Source organism: Brassica oleracea, chromosome C3, assembly GCF_000695525.1.
Source record: "Brassica oleracea var. oleracea cultivar TO1000 chromosome C3, BOL, whole genome shotgun sequence".
Taxonomy (NCBI): domain Eukaryota; kingdom Viridiplantae; phylum Streptophyta; class Magnoliopsida; order Brassicales; family Brassicaceae; genus Brassica; species Brassica oleracea.
Window position 1 is genome coordinate 53,882,663 of NC_027750.1, and position 12,699 is coordinate 53,895,361.

Consider the following 12,699-nt stretch of genomic DNA (forward strand, 5'->3'; position numbering starts at 1 on the left):
TCGGTATGTCGTCGGAATAACGTTATTCCGACGACATACCGACGATTTTTTCCCTCAGTATGTCGCTGTTTTTTTGTAGTGGCTACGCTATTCATATGTTGATAGTATTTTCCTAAAACTGATATATTATTATATTTGGAGATCAGTATATCTTGGAAGCATATGGTTACCTGATTATAAAATTTCACAACGGTAATAATTTTGGATGTAATGTAGAAATATTTATAACTTATTAATCGGTTATAAGATGGAAACTCACTAATCTGAACAATATACTAATTTATATAGTTTTGCTCGATTAATTATTTCAGATTACTTAGGGAAGAATGCAAAAATTAGTGATATTTATATATGGCGAAGATGAATATAATGGACCATAACTTTTAACTTATGTCACTAAGATAAGAGCCGCCCTTAAAGCGAAAGCCACATATTAGATGACAATTCCTTCTAGTTAATTAGTTTTAATGAAAACTAACTATCTATATAAAATAAGGGGTAACGAAGTCTTATAAACCTTCTATAAATAGGCACTCTTCAACGAAACTCAGCATTCACTTGAAAACTCTCAAACTACATAGCATTCTTACAACATTCTTCATTTCTTTAACAAACACTAAAAGAGAAAATGTCATCCATAGGAGCAAGTTACGCACCATTATATCTTATGCAGAAGCAGCTCAAGGAGAAGAAGAAGATCAAGAGAGAAAAGGAGAGAGCAGATGAAGCCCAAAGTCTCGCTGTCGGTGAAACCTCTTTGGACACAGGAAGGAAGTCTAACAGAATCTACCCTTCCCGCTCATCTTACAGTGAACACGAAGAGAGACCAAATCACAAGAGTAAAATCTAAAGTAAGGAAGAGGACTGATTCAGACATATCTCCATGTAACTTGTCTTTGTATGTAACATGTTTATATATGTGTGTATATGTGTATATTGGGATGGGTCTAAAACATATCTTGGTCTGTTTATATAAGGTCATATGTGAGTTACTTGTCTGAGTGTTAAAAGGTTGTTGTATGCAAAGATGTATATGTTAATGGATCTGTAGTCCAACTAAAATTTATGACGAGAGAATTTTACTTGACGATTGATAGTATTGGCTTTTCAGTACTTATTTATTGAACCAACAATAGTTCAAAGCTCCATAGAAGAAAAAAAAAAAAAGGAGATGGAGAGCAAAGAGGGTCCAGCACAATAAGTTCCAAGCAAAAGTCAAGTAAAAAAAACATAAAGTCTTCTCCTGCTTTCTAACACTAGATAATAGCCAAACCAAGTCCTCAACTTTTGTCCGCACTGAGAGCTAAATTCCCTAAGAAGCCTGCTACGAAAACAATGACATGAAATCACAACAAGAAGCAACCAAGATCACTTGTTGTTATTAGCCGCAAGTTTAGCTGCAACTTGGTCATCTGACAAGGGCAAGTAATATATCCTGGGGATAGCTTTTGTCTTCTTGAAAAGATCATCCAGTGTGACTATGGGAGCCTCTTGTTCCTCAGCAATTAGAGGAGGTGGCGGAGGAAGACGTTCAATGACTGGAGGTGCTTTTGCCAAAGGCGGTGGTGGTGGCAAAGTAGTTGCTGGTGGGCGAGAAGGAGCCTGAGCCTGTGGCTGAGGCTTAGCCTGAGGAGGAGGAGGAGGTTCCAGTTTCGCCTTCACTTCTTCTGATCCAACAAATTCAGCTGTCAGAAGGCGGCCTCCGTTGGTAGGCCACTGGAGGTTATACACTGCTTCTCTTGTTGCTGCCGCTTCTTCAACTGAAGAATACTGCATTCACACCACGACAACAATCAGTTACAAGACATTATTTTCGTAAACCGAAAAGATTGAAGAAGCGGTCTTACAGATACATAGCAGTGGGTCTTAATGCTGTCCATCCAGAAACTAGTGACGTTTCCAGTTTTGCCCAGAAGCTCTTGAACAGCTTTCAGTGTGAACGGCCTAAGGAAACGATCAATCCTCAGGGAATCCGTAGGCTCCTTCGACGATGGAGGAACTGCCAACAAATATTGAGCACATATATTATAAAAAAACGAACAAGAGATGGAAACATACATATAGCCATATAGAGGGATGAAGGTTTACATACCCACACGTTCCTTGGGTCCATCCTCACTAACCGAAGAGTCAGAACGGGAGAAGTCACGCTTCAGACCAGTTGACCTCGGTGTTGTAGTGGGTGCCGCCACGCTATTAGTGGCCTGTTCTTCAGGAACTTTAACACTCCCAGAGTTCCATCTGCGTTGCCTTTTCACAGGCTCATTGTTTCCAACAGCTTCTTGATCTACAATGAGGTAAAAAGCAAAAAGATTCCATCATATCTAGCCATAACACACAAAAGATGGAACAATGAGAAATGAGAAGCCGTACCATTACCAGGAAGCTTTCTCTTGTCAGATACCACAAGTGGATGGCTTTTGTTTTCAGGGGTTTCCACTTTCCCAGCATCCACAATATCGTTTTTCTCAGACTTATCCACCACTTCATGAGATGTAACTGATTCGGTTTGCTTGGACTCAGGCTCATCCTCCATAGATTCATCACCAGAACTTCTATCTAAATTCAACTTCTCTGAGTCGCCTGCATCGATATTATTATTATTTCCTTTGGTCATATCTGCTGCATTAGCAGCATCACTGACAACTCCACCTCCAACAGAAACCTTCTCGACATCCATTGGATGCGATTCACCAATGACTGTTGATGGCTCTTGGGACTTACTAACATTTTGTTCTAATTTGACATCATCAGCAGCAATTTCGTTATCCATTTTTTCATTAGTTGGCACAGAATCAGTAGAAATACAATCAGATTTTACCTCATACCCTGTAACAACAGATACCTGGTTGTCCGTAGCAGCTTTTTCAAGCTCCGAATCTGTAGGTTGGGCCTTATTAGACGCCTCATCAGCAACTAGTGCATCAGTTGCAGTCACACCAGATCCCACTCCATCTTTCACATCTGCAAACTCAGGCTCTTGTAGCTTCGCATCATCAACCACTGAACTATCAAGACCAGCTACTTCTCTAACATCATCAAGGCCACCAGCGTTAACCTCTGGTTTAGAAACCACCGGAGGTGGCGTTGTCCCAATCGCAGCCGATGCTTCAGTTGTTGACTTAACCACAGTTGGTTCTGGAGTTGTCTCAGCTGCAGATAGAGTGGTGTCAATGCTGAATGCCGCTTCAGCTAGAGCAACAGGAGTGGTTTGCATCTGATCTGGTGTAACGTTACCTCCAGTTGCATTAGTAATCTCAGCCTGTTGATTCGCTGCCACAGTAGCAGCAGTATTGAGGCTCTGAGACTCTTGTTGCTCAGCACGAAGGGCGTCATCAAGACGCCTAACCAAATCAACCTTCAAGCCTTGTGTAGTGAGTCTCCGTCTCTTAAGCTCTTCCTTCAGCTCCGTAACCTTCCACTTGTCAATTGGGCGGTTGTCCAAGATTGGAAAAGGTGATGACGACATCTTCAGTCTATGAGACAAGACAAAAAAAAAAAATCAATATAAAATCCAAGAAGCTATAGATATATAAAGTAGGGGAATGAAAGCTCCTCTCTTAATCCAAATTAGCCAACAAAAACAAATCAGATGAATAGCAATGCAACGAAACAAAAATCGACAATTTTTCAACGAACCCGATAGGAAAGAGATAAACTTTTTGATATGACTTACATTGAATTGGCCTGAGACTTGTTGATATGCGTGAACGAACGCTTGGAACTGTGTAGAACCCTAAATTTGTAAAAGAAGGAGAAGAACGATTAGAGAAGCCAATGATCAAAACCCACCACGGAAGATTACAAATTTTCACTCTTCCAGCTCAAATCAGGCGAAAAGAATTCAACTTTCTTTTAATCAAACCCAGAGAAAGAAGACAAACCTGAGAAACGAAATCTAGACGATACGAAACGGAGAGAGAGAGAGAGAGAGGAGTGTGAGTGATTCTAAACGAGACGAACAGATAAAGCGTACATTGGGAATCTTCTATCCCGTCTTTACTTTCTGGATAAGGAATCAAAATTTGGGAAATTTGGAAGAGGAGGAGGCGAAGGATGAATTTCTAGGGTTCTTGTTCGTCGGCTGTTTTTTGATAACGGGGAAAAAAAATCGAGGACTAGAAGTGAAGGGGTTGTACAATAAATACTATTAAATTCCTATTGAAATGTCGAAAGTACCCTTGATAGTCAAGTGCTTCATACGGCGTCGTATCACCTAAACGTTGTCGTTTTAACGCCGAAACGCGCTTCATATCGCTTCATACGGCGTCGGTTTTAATGCCAAAAGGAGAGAATAATTTAGTCACCGGAAAGCTCTCCCAAGTCGTCTCCGTTTGGGTTCTTGACGAGGAGAGCAAACGCCAGAATGCTGCGGAAGTATGTTTCCTCAACCCTATAAAATCGTATAATCGATTTGAGTTTTCCGATGGAGATACCTCAGTGCTGTACCGATTCTCTTGTTGTAGCAAAATCAAATTCGCGTAGGTTTAGGATCTCTCGAAAATTGAGGGTTATTGTGATTTGATTCATTGTGAATCTTAATGTGTGATTGATCATTTGATTAGGTCTGTTCTCGAGCTGTCGATAAAGAGGTTCCCGAGGAATCTGGGAGCTCAGGTGAGTATGCATGCATGTACTGGTGATTCTTGTTTTTTAGTATACGTTTGTTTCTGATTGTGTTTGTTGGCTTGCCTCAGAGATCTCATTTGAGAAAGGCCTCCTCTACTTCTGGTAAAAATGGTGTCCCTGGAGCTAAACCTGTAGGGAAACCAGATGGCTCCAAAGGTGGTTCTTCGAAAGTGGTTATTGGAGGCGCTGCCATCGCTGGTGCGTTTCTGTTAGCGTATCAGACTGGCTATTTGGATCAGTATCTCGGGAATGAAAAGCAGAAATTAAGCGAGCCTGTTAAGTCTGATGCTGCTGTCACTGTAAAACTGGAGGAGTCTCATCATTCGAGTGTATCTCCCGGTGTTGAAGATTCTGCTGGGATTGGCTCATCAGTGGATGGTAAAGCTGAAACGCAACCTGAGGTGCAGAGTGATATAGAAGTGCTACCCGAGTCTGATCCAACACCTGACCGTTACACATATGTTTCTACACCTCCAGAAAATGTTGTTGATAAAGCAGAGAAAAGCTTCCCTCTTTCTTCGGATGACTCGAAAACTAAGTCTGATGCGTCCCCAGAAATTATTTCAGAGGCAGAAAATGTGAGGATGGAAGCTGTACCAAAACCTGAGGACAGTACTGTTATTAGTGCCCAGCCTGGTTCGGTTCTTAATGAAAGTGAAGTGGAATCTGCCGCACCAAAGGATCCTGCCACTGAAAAGGCATCTGAGGTACTAAATTTTCCTTTTGTTGAAATTGAAAGAGAAATATATTATAGGTTAAAATGCAGCAGATGAATGCCTCAGAGCTCCCTTTTTTTCATGCATTTCATACATTTTTTTGTCCCTTAGAATCCAATAAGGAGAATATTCAGCCTCTTGAAAGACCGGCTAACTATCTATCTCGATAGAATTTTTATTAGACTCGCAATTATCACTTATCTCTTACAATCTATGAAAGGTTCGAGCAAATCTTGTAGTACAGACATGATTTGTCCGTAAAAGTCTTAACATTACGTACCTAATTGAAGGATAAGACTCCTCTTGCGGAAGTTACGTTTTTCCTAATTGATATTTTTTTTCCTGCATAAACAAAGAAGGTTTGATGTTAATCTCTAATCAATCCTTCTCTTACAGGATGGCATTGAGCGGGAAGTAAAAACGCCAGGTTCTCTCCTTAAGGAATACAATCTAGACGGTAATGGTACTGAAAGCAATGGAACCTCACCAGCTGGGGAGCAACTAACTAATGAAACTGAGGTTTCCAACTTGAATTTCCTCTCTCTGCTCCTGCAGGGGTTTGTATTGATTGATAATCTGTGTGAAAATATTATTAACCGCGTTGTTTCGTGATTTAGGCTCTTCCTAACTCAACTGAGGGGCTTAAAGATGGCTACATGACTCAGGATGGAAAGTTGGTACTTGATTTTCTGGATGCCATTCATGCAGCTGAAGAAAGACAGTCGCATTTGGAAGCCCAAGTTTTTGCTGAAAAATTACGAACCTTGAAGGTTGCTTGAAAGAGAAAATATCTCATACTATGATTTAATTTCTGTACTGCCCTTGCGTTATCTGTGAGATTTTATTTACTGAAAATTGGTATGACTGTCCTCAGGAGAAGTACGAAAATGAGTTGAGAGATCTTAGGGCACGTGAATTAATGCGTATAGAGGAGGCGGCAATATTGGATAAGGTGCTTCTCTCTTTACCTCTGCTTGGTTAACTCACTTCAAGGACATATGCCCATTCGCACTGCTGCATCAGACTAACATGAAGTTGTTAAGTTTTACATTTGCTTCTCGTATAAACATGGCATCTGATGCGATTTTTCACTAGATTCTTGTAAATAACCATCTAATCTCGGTTTCCCATGTTTCTGGGTAGAAAGAAAACTCACAACTTCGATTTACGTGCCACTGTTACTTATCCAGGAGCTAAAAAGAGAGAAAACAAAAGCAGCCGCTGCTATCAAGTCAATCCAAGAGAGAATGGAAGACAAGCTCAAAACAGAAATTGAACAAAAGGTTTGGTCATTTCAGGAAGCTGAGAATAGTCTGTCGATTTGGAAAGTCATAACTGATAACTTTTATTCACTGCAGGAAAGTGAAGCTCAGTTGGCTTTGAGTAAAGCCGAAGAAATGGCAAAAGCTGAGTTGACTGCGGCAATTGTTAAAGAAAAGGCAGCACAAATTGAGAAAATGGCAGAGGCAGATCTTAACGTAAGTAAAGACGCAACAATGTATTTCATTTCCTAGTATCTAATGATTCCAACCTCATAGTATAGAATATGCACATACTGTTTCGAAATCATAATTAGGAAGAAGTTTAGGAAATCAGATGCACGTTGAAAACATTTCATCAAGTCAAAGAAAGTGAAGGAATTGTTCTTGAAATACGTTATCCAAGAATTCCATCAAGGCTGAGAAATGCATACATATGCTGCGATGGGCATTTAGCAAAGATGTTGAACGCAAAATCTCTGTTCTAATGAACTGTAGCCCACATTATATGAATTTGTGTTACCTATCTCTTTTTAACCAAGTAGAATTCCTGAATGTTCTTTTCTTCTCTTCTAATTTTTGTAGATAAAGGCATTGCATATGGCATTCTATGCGCGATCTGAAGAGGCTCGCAAAAGTCATTCAGTTCACAAGCTTGCATTGGTAAGAAACGAATGTTTTATTTCGTCATGTAACTATGCTTTTCTATAGCATCTTGTAAATTGATATATGACTAATAAGTAAATTCTGGTTGTTGTAGGGTGCACTTGCTTTGGAAGATTCACTCTCGAAAGGACTACCAATCCATAAAGAAATAAGTATGCTTCAGAGTTACCTTGAAGGCACTCACGAGGACTCAGTCTTAGCCTTGGTTTTATCATCTCTTCCAGAAGAAGCAAAATCCAAAGGAACCGATACAACGCTGCAGCTAAACCAGAAGGTGCACTTATTATTATTCACAGATCACAACCGATGTTATATATAAGGCAGTTCAACTTATTTATTACTCACTTCTCTTTATTATTTTCAGTTTGATACTTTGAAAGGAACACTTAGACACTTCAGTCTCATTCCACCTGGTGGCGGAGGAATCTTAGCACATTCACTAGCACATATAGCATCTTGGCTCAAGGTATGCTGTAATGCTACTTCCGGAACAAACTCTGAAATTTTATTGCTTACTTGAATTTCTTTCGTACAGTTCAAGGAAGTGGACCAAGCTAATGGAGGCATTGAATCTGTTATTAAAAAAGTTGATAATTACTTGGCCGAGGAAAAACTAGCAGAGGCAGCAGCTGCACTTGAAGAAGGCGTTAAAGGAAGTAAAGCTGAGGAAGTAGTCAGTGAATGGGTGAGACTTGCAAGAAACAGAGCAATTACAGAACAAGCTGTTACAATTCTCCGATCTTATGCAACTTGTGCCAGCCTCACTTGATCATTCCCCTCTCAGATCTTCCATTAAAAGGTAACTTTTTTAATTCGATACTCGAGAGTCCTCGGTTTCCTTGATTTTGCGGGAAGTAGTACCAACCCTTTTTTGGTCAGAGGAAGAATCAATGGTTGTTACAATACTCTCTTCTTGTGTTTATCTCTGCAAGATTAATCAGACAGTGTTTCTTTTGGGATTCAATCACCGGTTTGGTGTTTAAAATCACAGTTTCTCGAGAGAGAGTTGGTTTCAGGAAGTGTGAATCAAAATAAGAGAATCTCATGAATTATGATTTCAAGTTTTTGTTACCTTCATTGTTGATAGAGGTGATGTGGAAACAAGTTTAGTTTTCTTTTTTTATACCATTGGCAGACAGAGAGAGAATCGTAGCGAATAACAACCACACGAGAAGCTCATGTGTCAGTTTCATCTCGCATTGCGTGGAAGATGAACTGAGACAGAAGAATGATGGTGAGGAAGGGTGTGATTAAACCCATAAACAAAACTTCAATTATGAACATCATCTATAATCACAATTATTGAGTGATTAGACCACTAAACCAATTAAATTTCGATATCATTCTGTATTGCTGGGTGTTTGGTCATATCCTTTGACATGATTGTTTTTAGACCAAACGCACCATTGAAAGGATGATACATCAAAAGCTAAAAATATTATGAACTGCCTCATCTGCAATCTAAGAATTAAGCAACATATATTTTTATTCAAGGTGTAACATTGCCAAAACTCTGCACCATCTGTATTAAACATTTTTCATATCATCGGACGTATAAGGATAAATGTATGTACATCTTTGATAAAATGTGCTGTAACAACATATAGATATAAGAGTTTAAACTGTGTAATTATCAAATCTTTCACGTAGTTGTACTAATTTTCAATTCAAAACCAACTATCGATATATATTAATCTTAGGTTTACGCTTTGTTTGTGATCGATGTAGATTTGTAACGAGGTCAAATTCGATTTCCATCCCATTTGATGTTTATGTTTTCACTTCCCTTCACCAACTTTAAACTATTGGGGTCAAATGGCCCACAGAATATAGACAACATGAATCGAATCATATGGATCGTAACATAATGGCCATACCAGTGGCTTACACCACTGAACTATGTGACACCGAGTATTGGCATGATCCGTCTATATGAGTGCAGAAAATCCATCAGTGCAACAATAGCTACATAGCATGACCCACCATAACCACCACCATAATAATGGTAATCATCATCATATATTCCTTTTAAATAGGCATATAAGCATAGTGTGGTCAGTCTATATGTAAATTAGTGCAACTGGTCCGTGGACAGAACAATCAAAATCATTTGAACTTTTATGTACATGAACAAGCAAAATATATTCTCATCAAATCTCATGGGTTTTTTTTTTACCACCATCAAGTCTCTTGGTGATGAAAGAAGGTTTTTTGTAAAGTTATGTATATAGGATATACTAAAAAATATTCAATTAGACGTTAAGTTCAATTTACATCAATATCGCCTTTAATTTCAGTGTATAAATAGTGTTGTATATTGTATTACCATCAGTAAGAAAGAAATACTATTATCTACGATATACGGTAGCTATGATATTGTTGAAAAATCCTAACAAACAAACTGACATTTCTGAAGTGTTGCTATAGACTAGAGAGTTGACAATTAATAAGCTGAATAATGAATAATCTGACGAATAGTTTAGTGAGAAGAAGTTTAATTAGAGAGACATTTAGCAAAAAAAAAAAGTTTAATTAGAGAGATGGAAGAAAGAGGCCACTAAGTAAGAACTTCGTGGAAATCACTTTTAAATTTTTTGACATTTGATATCTGCATATATTCCCTTTTGCATTATGCTTCTCTTGGAATTTTTCAAATTTCAAATCTAATGGTGTGGTAAAAAAAGTCAATAAAAGCAAATATAGAACAGAGTTAAATATCATAATGGGAACTTGACTCTTTAATGTAAATGATGCTAGAGCAGACACCAAGAAAGACTAAGCACATGGGAGAACAGTAAATTATCAAATTTCAAATCATCACCACGATATAAAATTTATACTATATAATTATAATTATACATTTATAATATTATAATTATATACTATGGTCCCAGCACTACATTCCAGAATCCTGCGGCAGTCGAAGATTCCACAATTTTCGCCACCATTTACTCCATGATTAACAAGAGAAATATTTGCACGGATTCAAAACCACATTTACATGATTAAGGTGCTATATATTATAAGAATATACAAAGAAAAATTGATTTAAATTAGATCCAACGATAAAATAATAATCACCAATATATACTTTTGGTAAAAACTAAGATAAAGGCATATATGTTGATTTGTTAAAGAATATATCCTACCCACAAGCAAACAAACGAAAAACTAATTCTAAAAGTGTAATTAATACGAAAAATAGAAATCATGAACGAGTAACTTCAACATCATATATGTGCTATATTTAATTTGTTGAATAATCATGTTAACAGACTAACTTTGATTTCGGACTATATATATACACATACTATTATGTTCTTTGGTCTGAAGATGAACATAACCACGTACTGTCATTATTATGATCATGATCGGAACCACCGTAACCTCCATTTTCACCGGTTGTATTGTTCCCGTTAGCCACTGCCGTTGTCGTCATAGGAATAGTAGATGCACTCTGCAACATAGCTTGACCAAACTGATCGTTATTATTGCTTCTAGGGTTTGAAGTAATGTTTGAAATCTGAGCTTGAAGAAGAGACTGTAGATTAATATTCTCGAAACCGTTGTTAGGGTTTTGATATTGCTGATGAATCTGTGATCCGGATAGGAGAGGAGACGTTGTTGGGAGGAGTTGTTGAGCGAAAGGTCGTAACAAGAGATTGTTGTTGTAAGAGTTTGGTGATGAAGAAGAAGACAGGCCGAGGAAAGTGTTGAGGCGCGTGGTGTTCACGACGGAGTTGTTAAATAGTGGCGGAGATGGGATTCCGGTGAACTCTTGAACCATCGCCCGGAAGTTCGAAGTTTCCGTCATTAGAACCGTCGTTGGTGCTCTTCTTGATGCTCGTGATCTTTTCTTGGCTTTCTTGGTTACTCCTATGTTGTTAGGAGGAGGGAATGATGATGTGGCGGAGAAGGCACGGAGGTCGGGTTGAGATGTCGGGTCGGGTTGTTGGTTTACGGGTAAGAACGTGTTGTTGTTGAAGTAGTTTGGTAGTATTAGAGAGTTGTTGTCGTTGTTGTGGTCGAAGTGGAGGAGGTTAAGGTGGCTTTGTTGCTGCGGAGGTAGAGATGGCACGTGGTGGTCGAAGGCTGAGATGGATTGATCGACGGCGCGTGAATCATACTCTTCTTCGCCTCCTCTTCCACCGCCGCTTGAAGATTGCATGCTACTACTATTACCGGACTCCATCTTCTGACCAAACAAAGAAAACAAAACTTTTGGGGTATGTTTTTGATGAGAGAAAACTTTAGAAGTGGTTTAGATGAGAATAGATACTTGAATAAGGAGTTTATGAGATATTTATGAGATATGGTATTACGGTAAATAAGATCATCTCCACGGGATTCTCTCCGTTGGGATTCTTAATATATGTATTATATATATATATATATATATATATATATATATGGAACTCCATAAATAAAAGTTCTTAAAGATTTTTAAAACTTTCTTTTAAAAATCTTTACCTATGAATTCCACAAAAATTGTAGACTATACAATTATTTATACATATATAATATATACTTAACACATATATTAAAAACTCTAATGGGAATAACTCCCGTTGAAGCTCTAAGATATTTGGTGTGACATGATTTTTTTAATTATTATATTTTGATTTTTGTGTGAAAGGGAGAAAAACAGGGAAGGTGAAATCGCATTAAGTGGTTCCACTACCACCATCCACTATTGTCTACTCTATATATTATGTACATGTATCTAAGGTTTGGCTTATATTTAAATTTATACACTTTAGTCAAATTCGGTTTGATGGTAGATATTTGGTTTGTATAATGAGTTGTTTTGTTTTTCAACCACTTTAGGAGGATATATGTCAATACATCATATGATGATATTTAACTTTGCTTTCGTATCTTCCTAAGAATTGTTTACCTTTCTTCGTTATTCATGAGTGCCATAAAAGTATAACATATCTAATAAAATTTTAAGAATGTATAAGATAACAAATTCAGCTCTCGTTAATTTTTATATATGTACAATATTAGTATGAAAAGATAACTGTTTATAAATATTATTATATAGCTAAAAATAACATGGTAAGGCTTTGATGCATCTTTGGTCTTTAAGCAAAGTCTCCTTTCATCTCTGTCTCGTAGATGATTTGTTTTGGTATTGATGTGGTTATCGCAACATCGTTCTTCTTTTGATCATCTGAACCGGGTTCGATTGTGTCCCACACTTCATGAACACGTAGTAGAACCTTCATCCTCATCGACCAAACTATGTAGTTTGTCGGTGACAACATCGGACATTGGATGGATGTAGATCCAAAGTCCTTCGTGCGTGGAGCCCTAGTCACGTCAGCCATCTTGCCGTCGCGATCTCTTGTTCACAAGCACCAGGATCTTAAGCTACAACTTAAGCTTAGATCGAGTCTCCAACCTGAGGCTCTGATACCAATTCA

At 38.1% G+C, this 12,699-nt stretch overlaps 4 protein-coding genes across 6 annotated transcripts; 2 read left to right on the forward strand and 2 right to left on the reverse strand.

The window, feature by feature from the left end:
* The first annotated feature begins 534 nt into the window (after positions 1-534).
* On the forward strand, positions 535-1,087 carry LOC106335123. Its single transcript, XM_013773554.1, has one exon. The coding sequence runs from the start codon at positions 629-631 to the stop codon at positions 848-850; it is 222 nt and encodes a 73-aa protein (XP_013629008.1). The 5' UTR covers positions 535-628; the 3' UTR covers positions 851-1,087.
* Positions 1,088-1,172: 85 nt separating this feature from the next.
* Positions 1,173-4,111, reverse strand: LOC106335122 (apoptotic chromatin condensation inducer in the nucleus-like). Of its 2 annotated transcripts, none has more exons than XM_013773553.1 (6): positions 3,885-4,111; positions 3,677-3,736; positions 2,380-3,476; positions 2,093-2,287; positions 1,848-1,999; positions 1,173-1,770 (listed from the first exon to the last, which is right to left on the reverse strand). In XM_013773553.1, exons 3-6 carry the CDS (start codon positions 3,467-3,469, stop codon positions 1,369-1,371), a joined length of 1,839 nt encoding a protein of 612 aa, XP_013629007.1. In that variant the 5' UTR covers positions 3,470-3,476; positions 3,677-3,736; positions 3,885-4,111; the 3' UTR covers positions 1,173-1,368. The 2 variants fall into 2 exon arrangements, with proteins under 2 accessions (XP_013629007.1, XP_013629006.1); XM_013773552.1 differs by having other exon boundaries at positions 2,374-3,476.
* Positions 4,112-4,278: 167 nt separating this feature from the next.
* Positions 4,279-8,763, forward strand: LOC106336020 (zinc metalloprotease ZmpB-like). 2 transcript variants are annotated; one of them, XM_013774734.1, is made up of 13 exons: positions 4,279-4,377; positions 4,566-4,617; positions 4,698-5,336; positions 5,742-5,864; positions 5,963-6,115; positions 6,220-6,297; positions 6,536-6,628; positions 6,704-6,823; positions 7,190-7,267; positions 7,365-7,544; positions 7,635-7,736; positions 7,806-8,069; positions 8,406-8,763. In XM_013774734.1, exons 1-12 carry the CDS (start codon positions 4,367-4,369, stop codon positions 8,037-8,039), a joined length of 1,863 nt encoding a protein of 620 aa, XP_013630188.1. In that variant the 5' UTR covers positions 4,279-4,366; the 3' UTR covers positions 8,040-8,069; positions 8,406-8,763. The 2 variants fall into 2 exon arrangements, with proteins under 2 accessions (XP_013630188.1, XP_013630187.1); XM_013774733.1 differs by lacking the exon at positions 8,406-8,763 and having other exon boundaries at positions 7,806-8,347.
* Positions 8,764-10,493: 1,730 nt separating this feature from the next.
* On the reverse strand, positions 10,494-11,607 carry LOC106332135 (hybrid signal transduction protein dokA-like). Its single transcript, XM_013770606.1, has one exon. The coding sequence runs from the start codon at positions 11,460-11,462 to the stop codon at positions 10,584-10,586; it is 879 nt and encodes a 292-aa protein (XP_013626060.1). The 5' UTR covers positions 11,463-11,607; the 3' UTR covers positions 10,494-10,583.
* Positions 11,608-12,699: the final 1,092 nt, after the last annotated feature.

Bases quoted from the DNA above. Each gene is read 5' to 3' on its own strand.
- LOC106335123 (XM_013773554.1), top strand. From the start codon at position 629: ATGTCATCCATAGGAGCAAGTTACGCACCATTATATCTTATGCAGAAG.
- LOC106335122 (XM_013773552.1), bottom strand. From the start codon at position 3,469: ATGTCGTCATCACCTTTTCCAATCTTGGACAACCGCCCAATTGACAAG. The intron at 2,288-2,373 runs GTACGGCTTCTC...ACCTCATTGTAG, and splicing joins GAGAAAGCTTCCTGGTAATG to ATCAAGAAGCTGTTGGAAAC. The intron at 1,771-1,847 runs GTAAGACCGCTT...GTGTGAATGCAG, and splicing joins AGACCCACTGCTATGTATCT to TATTCTTCAGTTGAAGAAGC.
- LOC106336020 (XM_013774734.1), top strand. The intron at 6,629-6,703 runs GTTTGGTCATTT...TATTCACTGCAG, and splicing joins AAACAGAAATTGAACAAAAG to GAAAGTGAAGCTCAGTTGGC. The intron at 6,824-7,189 runs GTAAGTAAAGAC...TAATTTTTGTAG, and splicing joins TGGCAGAGGCAGATCTTAAC to ATAAAGGCATTGCATATGGC.
- LOC106332135 (XM_013770606.1), bottom strand. From the start codon at position 11,462: ATGGAGTCCGGTAATAGTAGTAGCATGCAATCTTCAAGCGGCGGTGGA.